At 45.9% G+C, this 14,669-nt stretch overlaps 1 protein-coding gene across 1 annotated transcript; it reads left to right on the forward strand.

Annotated features, from left to right (window-relative positions):
- The first annotated feature begins 35 nt into the window (after positions 1-35).
- On the forward strand, positions 36-14,107 carry LOC119446418 (enhancer of split mgamma protein). Its single transcript, XM_037710842.2, has 5 exons — positions 36-518; positions 6,634-6,729; positions 9,356-9,443; positions 11,063-11,374; positions 12,309-14,107. The coding sequence occupies exons 1-5, from the start codon at positions 444-446 to the stop codon at positions 12,788-12,790; spliced, it is 1,053 nt and encodes a 350-aa protein (XP_037566770.1). The 5' UTR covers positions 36-443; the 3' UTR covers positions 12,791-14,107.
- Positions 14,108-14,669: the final 562 nt, after the last annotated feature.

Below are 14,669 nucleotides of genomic sequence, written 5' to 3' on the forward strand. Positions count from 1 at the left end.
TTTTGCGGCGAAGAAAGCGGAGCCTTCCGTTTTTTAGGGTGCTCGTGATTCCTCGCCCTGTCAGTGTTGATCGACGAGTGAGTGACGTGGTGCTTGCGCGCTTGCTACATCCAACGCGGGCTGGCACACGACGTGTCAGAGCCTCTGCCGAAGCGCAACGCGCGCGCCCAGTTTCGCTTTCGGAGCGCGGCGCCGTGATCTACGTCCCCTGGTGTTGTCGCTCCTCGACCACTGCTTGCTCTATGCGCACGGAGGAGGGTTGTTTAAGACAGTGTGGAACGTGTTGGTTCATGTGAGCTTATTCTCTGCAGAAGAAGCCTCCTGCTGGGTGAATTGTTGTGAAAGTGTGTTTGGAGAGCGGCAGAGTGGAAGCTGCGTTGAGATCCCCGCTGTCGCCTCCGCCCGGCCTCGGTGAGGCAGTGCTGGAAGAGTCCGGAGACGCAATGCCTGTCGCTTCTGGCGCGCCGCCTCCGTCGCCAATGGCAAGTGGTGCGGAACCGAAGACCGGCGGTCGGAGGGTGAGTGACACTTCTATAAAGCTGGGTGGCCGACCAAAGCGTTTGCTTAACGCGAGTGACGTCACGTGGCTATATTGTAAACCCAACCCTTGTGCAACACCCCCTAGAGGTGTCTTTAACGAAATAAAGTGATGTGATGTGGTGCGATGGATCTCCAGTCTTCATGCGATTGACCAACAGCCACTCAATGGGCTCGACCAGCAAGCCGCCGCCACAGACTCATCATTATATAAGCTCGGCGCTGAAGTGAGGCTTCACGAATGCTGTATACGCTCAAAGCCGAAAGGTGGGGAGACCCATGTCTGGCGCCCAGGATATGCAAGTCTTGTATCATGCACCCGGTACTGGTAGTGCCATAAGTCCACTCTGATTGATCCGCTGTCAGACGTCGTTTGTCCTTCGTACTCACGGAAGCGACAGACACTTGCGCCTTCCATGGCAAGCAAGATAGCTACAACCGTTTTGGGTGGACTTTATGCTGGACGACTTGTTGGTAAGACATGCTGAAGAACGTTCAAGCGCAACAGAGCTAAGTAAATGCTAAGTAAAAGCAAAGCTAAGTCGAGATAAGTTCAGTCGGACAGGTCACACGTGCACAACAGCGCTTGGTGTCTGTCCACTCACTTCGTCTGGGTCAATATCAGACATTCTTTCAAATGGCTCGAAAACATACACCACACAGAGAACCCAACCCACACAAGCACCACTGTACCAACTGTTTAATTAAGGCAAGGCGTCAGAAAAGTGAACATTTTTCGCGCATGCGCAATACATGGACAGTCTAAGCATTGTGACATTCTATATATTCTTCCTTCGCCGGTATATTCCCCGGTGCAGGTGCGGCCCGCGACCATGATAGAGTAGTCCCTTAGGACAAAATAAAGTTTATTGTCTGTCTGTCTTCCTTCGCCATTTTCTACGGGCGCACGCGCCATTACAGAAACGTATTATAAGTCATACCGACTTGCCCACCAAATTATTTCCGCCTCGCTGAAGAACTTATCTGCAACCCCCCCTCGTTCGCTCTTGCTTGCAGCTTTTTTTTTTTTTATTAAAAAAACTGTATGACTAAACATAAAAAGAAGTAGACACCCTGTATATCCACTCAGACAATTTGATCTTACGCAAAAAAGGAAGGTGTGTAATCGTTTTGCAGTATAGGTAATCGCATGTGGGGTCGAAAGTCGGATGCTGACAACTTGAAAGGATTCCGAGGACCAATTGTTTAGTGAGTGATGGAAACGAAACTGGCAGCAGTAACTCAAACAGGCAGCATATTAAGGATTAAGAATGAAGTGTGGTTAAATGAAGTGGAGTTTAACTGTATGTGCAACAACAAGTAAATAAGTCTGTATTTTCAGGTAATATATCACTGGTAGCCTGATTTCAAGAAAACGTGGTAAACGCACCAAAACCTTTTATAGGCTGGTGAGAACAGGAAATCAGCAGCTATAAATTGGGCGCGGATGAGACAGGGTACGATAACTATGGATGTCTTTGTCCTGCGGCGAACTTAATGAGTGATATGACTGATGACAAGCGTGACGAGAGAGAAATGCAGCATCGCAGCCCTGCCAGACAAGCCTAGTCGCCCCCAAACACTAAGAAATATTGCACTCTCAAGGGTGTCTTCGCGTGTCTATAACTCACCCTTTTACACCTACACTCTTAAAATTTTAAAGTTTGCACCCTTTGGGGCTTCTTATCTTGTCCTACAACAATATTCGTGATCTGCCTTGCTTATGTTTCCTTTCTTGAAAACTCTGCGCTCACTGCGTGCCTGTCAAGAATGATATGTCATGCTGATGACTCGCACCTCGTTCGTGGCTCATGGAAGTACCGGGCGCGCAGCGTTAAAGAAAGGAAAGGCGTGTAAGACAGATGACGATTATCGTTGTGGGAAAAAATAACCTCCAAAGGGTGCAAACGTTTTTAAGAGTTTGTAGAAAAGGGTGTTTCGACGAACTAAAATGCTCATTTGAAAGGGTATTTTATTTGGAATTGCACCCTTTACCCCGCTGTGCGTTCTTGCCCAAATGCACACTGCGTTTTGTTTTTACAGTGATATCTCTTATTATATTACTACCCTAGTGTTTCGGACGCTCGCCGAAGTAATCCCGAAGTGTTTCCCGACACTTCTGTAAAAAATTAAGCGAAAAAAAAAATCTGTGCATACTAGTTTCGAACTGTGCACCTATAAATTGCCAGTCGGAAGCGTAGCACTTTTTTTCTTTTTTGTTTGCCGGTGAAGCAGAATAATATTTTACAAAGCAAGCGCTCACACAACCACTCCACCTTTGTAATGGCCTGCACAACTTCAGCGCAATACATTCGCAATGACAGTGATATTTCCGTTCGAGTGGACCATTCCACCGACACAACCACGGGTAATAATACAACACCTTAAAGTTGCTCTTCTAGCTGCTCAGGTAGGCTGATGGCACGCTCTTCAGCGTTTCAGTTTATCTATAAATCAGCACCAAGGTGAAACAATATAAGCGAAGCTAGCGGTAAGATGTTAAAGGCAGGAAGAAGACAAGAGGACAAAGATGTCGTGTCTTCCCACTTTACGACCGGGGCCCACCACCTACACAATAAATGCTGTGTTCTTATCGGTAGAAGACGGCTTCACATGCACCTGCGTATGTTCAGTTCAACCGATACTGCATGAAATCGCGCGTGATTTAGTGCGTATAAGATACGGCGCCAGCCCCAATGATACACCAGAAAGAACATGCATGCGCCTGAAGAACTATGATTGGCTGACCGCTGTGATTCGCTGACGATTGACAGCTGATCTATATAAAAGAACACCGAGCTGAAAGAACTGAAAAAAGCGATAGGCAGGGTCGCAAACAGGTGAAAACGCTGTCTTTCCACTTCACCACCGAGAACGCCATGTACGTGAAATAGCATGTTCATATCCATATATATATAGCCTACTGTGACCATATGATGTGCTCGAACAATGACTTGGCTGAAACCACTGGGAAATAGGTACTTACGGCTTTTCACTTGTTTGAAATGTTAAAGTGCCCGAACACTCTTAAATTCTGAACGGTGTATGTTTCGCACAAAACGCCCTTTTAACACCCTGTATTTGATTAAAGGGTGCAGTAAGGGTGTTCTACGAACGAATGCACTCAATTTCGAAAATTTCAGATAATAAGGGTGCAAAAAAGATGTTCCGACAACCAATCCACCCTCGAGAGTGTAATTTTCTTGGCCTTGCAGATATTAGCAGACTGAGAAGTTTATGCATTTTTTTGCTGGACGATGAACCATGCACGTAAGGAAAAATAGCGCATAAGGCACACGCGAGTCAGCAGACCACACAAGCGCTTGTGTCGTCTGCTAACTCTTCCGTGTAAGTATTGTACTGTTTTCAACATGTAACTTATCAAATTAGCTCAAGCCGACACCTTAATGAAGTGCCTGCTTCACACAAAACTGCAAATCGATGCATTTCCCCTATGCCCTGAAGTATATTGTTACGGCGCAACCAAGTATCGTTGCCTCTCTTGCAAATATTGTAAATACATCTTTATATGTGACTCCCGCAACGTAAAAATATATATACACATCGCTGTAGCATGCAATCATGTTTCAGTTGATGGCAAAAATTAATACCTCCTGTACATTTCTGACCCAAGATATTACCGTTAGGCATATGATGATATGGGACGTCACATGGCATTATATCCCTCGGGTCAGCTGTAAATTTGGTTTACGGTAAAAGACTTTTGCTTGAGCGATGCAGCAACGGTCTCCATATGTATGGCTGCATTTAGTACTAAGCATGGCATCGTCATGCACCGTATATGCAGAAAGGGAGTGTCAAATCTCTGCTGGAAGTCCACTGTACTCATCTTAAAGAAATTAAATTATGGGGTTTTACGTGGCAAAACCACGATCTGATTATGAGGCACGTCGTAGTGGGGGACACCGGAATAATTTCGACCACCTGGGGTTCTTTAACATATACCTACATAGATCTCAGTACACGGGTGGTTTTCGCATTTCGCCCTCATCCAAATGCGGCCGCCGTGGCCGGGATTCGATCCCGCGACCTCGTGCTTAGCAGGTGAACACCATAGCCACTAAGCAAACACGGTGGGTCGTACTCATCTTCCACATCACATGTGAGGATTCCTTTTCGTACACGAGAAATACTACACTCAGTGCAACACGCAGTATTCGTGTGGTCTCCGTCTTATATTCTGCATCATGGGTTGTATATACAGTGACAATTACGCGCAGTCGCTGCACAGGTACGCTGTACATTGCACTTGTTCTCGTGTTGATATCCTCGTACACAGACGTAATAAATAAGGCTCGAGACTAGAGCAGCCTATATACGCTACTTACAAAACTATAAGTAGCAATTAAATGTGTTTGAAAGTTTTTGAAGCCTTTGTAAAACTCACCAGAAACCTTTTAATTTTCAACAGACATTTTTCTTAGGATATGCTTTACGCAGAAAAACAGAGACAATGACATTAATTAGCAGTGACAACTCGTACTGTCACTCCATTCGTCAAAGTATCTGTGAAGTGACACAGGATACTTCGTGAATAAATAAAACATATACAGTCTGTATTGAGTGTGATCACTACAACAATAAACGTTATCAGTCGAAAAAGCACACGGACGTTAGATTGAGGGTTGTTGCCGCGAAACGAAGCAACCGTCGAAAATCTGCGAAAAAAAAAAAATACTTCGCGACATTGAACCTGCTGAAAAAAAAAAAATAAATGAAATTTAGTGAGCGTATACTTCGTGAAATACTATATCAAGCTGCTGTAACTTGCTCAGCAACACGCAGAGTGATTACTATTTAAGGTTGGGCATTCTAAAAGCATGTACTCAAGCGTTTCATCTTGTTACAGACAAGGACACATCGCTTTGTCGTCCTTGTTTCGTGGTTATTTCCTGGTTATTAGCTTTACTCGGTTGGACTCAGCGCATTACAAGATGAACGGATACCGACTAGCCAAGTTTCTCGCTTTGCTCGAGTTCTTGAAGACAAAAGAAATTCCAGAGATTATACAAACCCGCCTGATTTGAAAAGCTTCATGACGTTGGAACATGCGACATTGCGTGCTGTTGAGCGTAAAGTTCAAATACTGAATTTTAGCTCGTGTAACACCGATCGTCCTCTGCACTGAAGGTAATTCAACATACAAAGTTCAGCAACTAATAACAAAAAAAAACATAAATGAAAGCGCGGAGTTCAACATTAAAACACGGGCTAAACCAAAATGAAAAAGGGCATGACAAGAGTTTTCCCAGTTTGCTCTAAATAATTCGTAGATTCACTTTAAAGGCACATTATGTCTGGTATCTAGTTATACGTTATGGTTAGCGTTCTATACTCTGTCCCTGCGCGGAGAGAAGAAAAAAAATATGCCGCCAAATGTTAACCGCTGTGAAAAAATACGTCCTAATCAAGATTGTGTTACTATAGATTTCGAACTATGACCACACAAAGCCAACAGACAATGAAGCCAAGGAAAGCAGTCGGTGAAATTAAGTCTGGTTGAAATTGAAGTGTAGAAATAAATAATGAAGAAAGGGGAAATGAAAGTGGACGAAAAGCTAACTTGTCGCCGGCGGGAGCCGAACCCGCAACCTTCGCATTACGCGTGCGTTGCACTACCAATCGTGCTACGCCGACAGCCATCAATTTATCCGCTAAGTTGGGTATTTATGTTTTACTAGATCCAGCTAGAATTTCACAGAAAATCGGTCCAACGGTTGTCCCGTGAGAGCATTTCTTCGTTTCACGCGCATTTGAATAGAAAGTCGGCCCTATAGCTGATGTTTCCAGCTACCAACTACAGCCCGATTTCGCGCTTTACTCGAGATTGTTGACTAAGCAACAAGCGTGTCTAAGCGTCCATGGGATATTTCTATGCAGCGTTTACAATTAGGACGAATGACGAAGAAGTAAATACACGCCGGACAGCGCCTGTCCTGCGTGTATTCTCTTCTTAGTCCTTCGTCCTAAATATATGGACGCTGCACAGAAATACACCATGAACGCTTACCAAGTCGCTCAGTTTTCTATCCTATAATGCTGCAGTGTCCAAGCTCCCCTCTCGTGTTTCCGCAGGTGTCCAAGCCGCTGATGGAAAAGCGACGTCGTGCGCGCATCAACCGCTGCCTCAACCAACTCAAGGCCTTCCTCGTGGACCCGTCGAAACCGGAGGTGCGTACATACGATGCACTGTAAAATAATTTACACCCTTAAAAAGTGAACAAGGGTGTAAATCACACCCTTACAGCGTCTGGGTGTCTTCATGGGCAGACCGGGAAGCCCTGTCAGCACAGTCGTTACCGACGATGCCACAGTGAGCAGGAATCCACTGGAAGATTAGGTTGTGCCCGGGTGTAATTTACACCCTTGTTCACTTTTTAAGGGTGTAATTTATTTTACAGTCATACATACTTGTTCTTCGGCATTGCTGCTGTGCTTTGCCTGTGGAGGTTTTATGCCTTGTGTAGCTCACTCGCTGTGACTATACGCTGTAAAATAATTTACAACCTAAAAAGGGAATAAGGGTGTACATGTTTCTATAACTCACGCCCTTACACCCAAGGAGGGTGATTTATAGTTACATTTACACCCTTCTTCACTTTTAAGGTGGTAAATTATTTTGCAGCGTAAACGCTAGCCTACTTATATTAGGTACAAACATCAAGTAAACCAAGATGGCCGAATTCATCCACCTCCCTCAGCTACGGCGTCTTCCAAAACTCTGTGTGCTGTTTCAGGACGTTAAACCGAAGAAATGATTGAGTCGATCATTTTAAGCGTGTCGTGCTCTTGTGGCACTGTGTACGAAAACTCACTTAATTCGTCATTGTTAGTTAAGTGATGACGAAACCATTGCGAGGGGCAACGCAGTTCCACTTGATATTTAGGAAAGCGTGGCCTTCATTGTCCACGCTCATAAGCAATACTTGCCTGTCGTAATATGCAAGGCATGTTTAATGGACTACTTTGCCAGTAAAGTGCGGTTGAGTCCTTAGTTTAGGGGTCCTCTAGATAACTAAAAAGTTTGCACGGCTATAGATTCGAGACGGGCGCGCCGATTGAAATACGCATACACGTGTTAGAAGCCCAGTTTTTATTGCGTTAGAAATAATTTATTTCACTATCGCTCCAACATCCGTGTAGCCGTGATGCAGTGAGTCATTTATTTTATAAAATCGAAGATTTTTTTGCCCATATGGCTGTTGTGTTCCTCTGACTACGGGTGTTCTTTTTTTTTTTTTTTTCGCTTACGGTTCTCAGCGACGGGTGTTCCGTCCGCTGTCTTATAACCAGTCAGCGTCCGCTGAACGCGATATCCCCGTAAGTGGTCGACCGAGAATAGCGAGCCAAATTTTGGAGTCGATGCACGTGACTGGCTGGGCATAACAAAACGTGCATATGTAATATGTGTTATTGGCAAATTTTAGATTGGCTTGTGGTGCTTCAGTCTTCTGTGTTTGCGATCGTAAGCGTAAGAGGCATGAGTAAAAAAAAATATTCGAAGGCCCTCGACGTGTCGCATAAGACATAATGCACAATGGATTTGCCGGCTACAAATATGCGCCGCAGAGGCCTTAAACTCAGCGTGCTGAAAAGTACAGAGTCCCGCAAAATTATGTGGCAGAACGAACGATTTGCGGCCCGAAAATAATAATCGCGTGGTTACGATTGCCGGCATTGTGATTTCTTGCATTATATAATTATCGCTTTCGTTCTTCTCCGGGTCAGGTATTCCTATTAAAACATTACGGTCCCTACAAGATATCAAGGACTGTATTGTAAAAAAAAATTCTTGCGGTAAAATTAGAGAGCTTAAACTGTTCAGAACAACATGTAATAGCCAATTGTGATGGTGGACACATTTCTAAGTCCACAGACAGTGGCAAACAGCACTTACGGATGAAAGGTGTTGCGAAGTCGGTCCCCGGGGACCAGGTAGGACCAATCATGGTGCGTTTCAGCTCAAACTTGGTCTAATTCTCTGATAAGATTAACTGCCCCACGGGGCTGCCCTTTTAGATTGCTCGTCGCTGGGCAAGTAGATTCGTGTTCATTGAAGTAACTAATGAGCGCAAAATGGAGAAAACGACACGATTTCAAACGCGTAGACAAGACGAACGCCCATTTCCAACAATTTTTTACACGGGTGCCCAAATAGAAGGGCCCACTGCGCGCGAGAAACAACTCAAGATTTTATAAGCTGACCTTTAACCTATATTTTAATTAAAACATCTGATAATTTTGTTTTCTAATATCTTATTTGCTTCATTCTTTTCCGCGTGCAATTTTGTCAGATCAGTCAAGCCCCAATGTTTTATATTGCATCTTTAGTTTGGTTGAAATGTTATTTAGTCATTGCGGGCTAGTATAAATGGTGCCTGGATGCCGCCCCTGTGCGATGTAGCTTGCACGTGTTTTTTTTTTTTTTTTTCGCGCCCCAGATGCCCTCAAATTACTTTTTTTTGTAGCTTTTTTTTCTTTTTGTTTGTATTGCATTTCATAACTGACTGGGAGGAATAAAAAGCGTTGATTAAGACTGCTCGTTGCTGGGCTGATTGGTTCATATCCATTCAAAATTACTGAAACAGCGTCTGTCTCGTCTACGTGTTTCCAACCCTGTCTTCGTCTTCATTTCGCGCTCAATAATCTTTTCAACGGCTGCCTCTTAGTTGCGCATCTCTCAAACACCACCGGTCTGCGAGCGTGCGTAGTTGCCAGAGAGCAGCTTTAACGTTCACCTTCTTTGATTTACGAACTGCAGCAGTCCTTTCTATACATATGCCCTTTTTGTCTCTAGAGCCCGCGCCAATCGAAGCTGGAGAAGGCGGACATCCTCGAGATGACCGTCTGCCATCTGCAGGCACTGCACCGGCAGCGACGAACAGGTGCGTACACAGTCGAACGCACTTACAGCGAAATGAGTTGTATAACGAAGGAACAATTCTATCCCGGTTTTATTGTAAGTGGTGCGGTCACGAAGTGACCTGTATAACGAATGATTTCAGAGGCCCCAAGCACCTCGTTATAAAGGCATTCGACTGCATACTCCGGAACTCGTGAAGCGAACTAGAATAGATGAGATCAAGCTGCAGCTCTGAACCGTCTTTGGATTTCGTCATTCGAAAAGCCCCATGTAATACAGAAGGACACTCGTTATAGCGATTTTGGCAAATTGGTCGAGGTTCAGCGCTGAGAAGCAGCGCAAGGCAGTTCTAAGCCAGCGCTGAATGCGTTTGTTCCGTTAAAGGATCGAGTGTTGTCCGGACATCTTATATTAGTCATTGTTCATTCATGTATTATTATAATAATTGCGTTAATGAGAACCCAAGCCATCCAATCCCTAGAAAGAAATACTCACAAGTGTCAGGGCGCCCTAAATAATTTACTATAATACTTGTTTACACGAACCAGTTTCCGCTTCGGTACCTTGGAGGAGGATGAGTCATGACGTATGATAATCTGTTCTCATTTTTCTTGCGCTTAGTACTGTAGGACGCAACAGGGACGAAACGAACGCTGGGTATGACGCGGACACGAGGTGACACGGGGGAGCGCAGTTCCAGTTACTTTCTTAACAAAACGTCGTTTTATGCATTAAAACACAAAAGTAACTGGAACGCCAATGCATTTCTCCGCAAAGTTGGGGAATTAATATCCCGAAACTCGTGCCATCCTGAGAATTCGTTCCAAGTGGATCCGCCTTGCGAACTCCACGGCTAGAAATGTAAATTTCCATATGGGCTATAAGGTAATTAGTGAATTTTCGTTAATAATTTGATTATGCATTAAAATTTTTTGCAAGAGTAGACCAGGCCATGAACTATAGAATGGTTCTATCTGCAACAGGCAACCTTTAAAGCTTTTGGAATGTGTTCGGTGAAACACCCTGTAAAGTGTCGATGAGGCCGGGTCCGGCATGTCGAAGCTAACTTTAATATCAAATTAAAAATATCTTGTAAGTATTTCAGACCCTTCGCATTTGCTAAGTGTGATCCTCTTTAAGTGAGATAAGCGTATTGTAGAGTTTCTGCAATTTCTAAAATGTGGGTCAATAAATTAACCTAAGAACTTTCGGTTCGTGCAATCCGATATGCTTGGCCCTGCGCTTCAATTGTGATATACTCTGCCATTCTGTAAACTGTTTCAGTGCTTATACTGTTAATGTTCCTTTGATAAGGTTCAAACCCTAGAGGTTAAAACGCAGGTAATTTCAATCAGTGTAGCAAATTCTTTTTTTCTTGATAACCAGCATCTCTAACTTACTTGTATTAACTAATTAGGAGTATTTTGAATGTTTCTTGTCTGTTATAAACCATGACGTGTTCCGGAATACCTTGCTGTTAAAATCGGCACCTGACATGTCTGTTATATTTTGACACTGGACCGGAAACTAGCCTTCCTTGGCTATCGGTCCAGATATCTGTATAATCATGATTATGTGAAGCAAAATAAAGCACTTGCACTTGCAAAAAAAAAAAAAATGATTGTCGGGTTCTCGGCGCAGCTCGTCTTCTCGACGACCCCGAGGTGCGTCAAAAGTTCCGCGCGGGCTTCGAAGAGTGCATCCTGGAGATCCGCCGCTTCCTCTGCTCGCTGGCCGAGCAGCACCAGACGCCGATTGGCGGCTGCTGCGACCCCGTGGCGGCCCGGGAGCGCATTCTGGGACACCTGCAACGACGGGCCAGGGAGATACAGGACCCCGACGGTGCCCTCGCGCAGTGCACCTCGACCGCGGCCGGCCCCGACACCGACACCGCCATCGATCCTCCGGTTCGGCCTTCGAGGCGACCCGGTCACAGTGAAGACGCCACACCAGGTATATACTCCGCTGCTCTATACCTTTCTCTAGCTAATGGCACAATGACCTGCTAGAGCAGCTTTGCCACGGCGGGGAATCGGACTGTAGAAGCAACGAGATTTGAACGAGTGGGTATGAATTCATGATGGCTAAGCAGCGTAAGGCAAACACTTACGCGGGGGCAAAGGACAGGAGAAGGCGCTGTCAATCAAAGCCGTGACTTCGTGCTTAGCAGCGCAACGCCATAGCCACTAAGTAAATCACGGTGGGTATAGATCGATCGATCAATCAATCAATCAATCAATCAATCAATCAATAAATCAATAAATCAATAAATCTTTGGCATAGCACTATACCGCTACCGGCCAGGTCACCTATGCGAAGAGCCAGCGGGTGCCAGCTGCGTGCTCTGTGTGCATCACCTGTACGTAGAACGCGCACAGGTGGCAGATGGCCGGAGACGGCAGCGGTAACCAAAGGTGGACAAATGACCTCACAGTGCTCCACTTCAACTCAACCTGCAATCAGATTTTGCATCACTCGACCTCGACCTCATCCCCTAAGCTTATTCTAGCGACCTCACATCACTTTGTGAGGTTGACCTCTATTGAGGTAGAGGTCAAGCTCACAAGGTTCCAACCTCGTGATCTCGGCCACGTTTGGCGATAGCTGTAGCGTTACGGTAAAACACTCAGACCTAATCTAACCTACTACGAGTCGAACGTATACTTACGAGTTGAAAATAGCCCGCTTCATTACGCGCGATGGCGCATGTCTTTGTTTCTTCTTCCCACATGTTTCAATCTATTGATATTCTTCCCCTACAAGTGCGGTTAAGTTCCGCGTATAATAAGTACGCTACATCATTTGTGATCATAGTGGTGACGATGGTATAGCACTGTACATACCAGCGCTTATACACTGTGGTTCGCGAAACACCGTGCGCACGCAGAGTCGAGCCACAGCTCCCTGGACGCGGCGGCCTCGAGCGACGAGTTGGCGTCGGAGACGTCGTCTTCGCGGTCTCCCTCACCGTCGGACGTCGTCGTGTCCCACGCGGACGTCCGCCTGCGGCCCAAGAGGCTGCGCAACGGTGACCTGGTGCTCGTGCTACCGCGCGACCTGGTCGCCAACGCCAGGATCGTCGCCGCTGCCGCCGCCGCTGAATCCGACGTCAAGCCCGCGCCTCAGCGGCCGCGGCCCGCGACGTCCGTGCCGGACGTCGGGGAGATTCCCGCAGCGTCGACGTCGCCGGACCTCGTCGTGGTCTCGTCGTCCACGACCGCGGTGGTCGAGGAAGCGATCGCTGCGCCTCCTGCTCCTCCTTTACCACCTGTCCCCTCCTCGCCAACGTCTTCTTCATCTTCTTCCTTGCTGTTGCCCGCGTCTGGTGTTGAAGTGACGTCGCACGATGACGTCTGGAGGCCTTGGTGACGAAACCCACGTCGCCGCGTCTGCCGGGAACGCGGCGCTTGTTTGATAAACCGTGGAAACTAACACGTTCCGTTCCATTTCGGGACAAGGACCAGCTGGACCCGCTGCGCCGGTCCGCCGTGTAAACGCGGGGTCAAGCATACTGAGTGCTTCGTCAAGCACGGCATGAGTGCCTCGTCTCGTGTACGGTGCCTCTTTCATGGTGTCATCGACGCAGAAGTCACAAAGAGTCACAAAGTGCCCTGATGCATCCGAGTCTGCTACGGTGAACGAACAATGTCGCTTTCTGTCGAATTCGTTGCGGTGGCAGCATTTGCTGTAATTTGAAGAATGAAACAGTCCTTCAAAAATGCCTCGCAAGCCGGTATACGTTTGATACAATTTTCTTTTTTTAGTGCGTTCGATAGCCTTGGCTTGTTTAAAGGAAATCATGGCTCGTATACGGCAAAAATACTCTTGCGTTGTATTTGTTCGTGGGAGAAAATCCCATTCAATTCTTATGCTGGGCATATCATTAGCCAAGGTGGCCGAATAATGAAGAAGAGCACTACCAGCTAATGGCTTTGTGAATACGGGCCAAGTTTGTGTTAGAATAGGGATGCCTATATACACGCCGGTCATCAAATCTATAGTTCTGCCAACTTAAATGGCGCGCTTGCGAATATGGATTTTCAGCGAAACTAGATTGGCATATATTCGTCTTCGGTGCGAACGCGCCGTCTATTATAATTTGGTACTGGTTGGCCACTAGATCTATAGAGAAAAAGCGATGCGGTACACAATCCTTCTGCTGTGCTGCTGTTTCGGTGCCTCGTGTCATTTCAACTCCCCCAATTCTATGGCACTCATACATGCGGAAAAACTGTCGTCGACGAAAGTGCCGACATTGTAAATACCATCAAACAAATCGTTGCCAATATGTTCTTTGTTTCAGGTTCCACAAAAGCCCGTTCCATTGTTAAACTGACATTTTTCATGTGGACGGATTTTGTCTTTACAAGCAGACATGCTAGTATAGGAACTCTCCAGGATCGTAGTACCGCACGCGGACACCGTCGTTAGCCTTCGTGTAATCTCTCGGCAAAAGGAACCGATGAAGCGATATCGTCTAGAATGAAAGCCACAACCAAGCAGGGAAAGTTATTCCTTTTTTTATCCATTTGTCATCACTTCCCATCGCTATGCCTCACGTACCAAGTGCCATTCGTTTGCGAGTGCCTTTCACTTAATTTGCTTGACGTCACACTATGTCGAGTAAGAGAAAATAAAAGTACTGAACTGTTACAATGTTCATCGTAGCAGGGGCGTAGCCAGGGTGGAAGGGGGAGGCACACTAGCATGTGCCACCCCTCCCCCCCCTCCCTCCTCGACACCTTCCCTCCCCACCCATACCCCAGCAAAAGATTTCTGGCTACGCCACTGCATCGCAGTCAGAAACCGCTGTCTGCGCTCTTAAACGTGTCAGGGTGTTGATACATCAAGAAAAACCTTTTCAGCCTTTCAGCTGCCTTCAATTGTGCATGTTTATAAGCAAGGCTTCCAATTATACCTCTTATAAATGAACATATTACCGTTGTATGTTACAAAGGAATGGAATTGCTGTTTCGTTCGACAGTTTCTCAGAGAGAGACTGTCGGCAAAAGTGTGTACGCGTTAATGTTTTCTCACTACTGTATTTTTTTGCATAAGTTATACGTATACGATCTTACTGTCCACAGTGTCGCAGCGAGTTTTGCATGGTGCTTGTATGCAGAAACAGCGCTGCCCGCTTTGAATGTATACGAGTGGATCGTGTAATAAAGAACCTCTGCTGTTACGTGACTGCCGGAAAGTATGCCGTTGTAATTTTCTTTTACTTCTTTGTCTGGACTGGCAAATG

This window comes from Dermacentor silvarum, chromosome 3 (genome assembly GCF_013339745.2).
Source record: "Dermacentor silvarum isolate Dsil-2018 chromosome 3, BIME_Dsil_1.4, whole genome shotgun sequence".
In the NCBI taxonomy this organism is placed as follows: Eukaryota; Metazoa; Arthropoda; class Arachnida; order Ixodida; family Ixodidae; genus Dermacentor; species Dermacentor silvarum.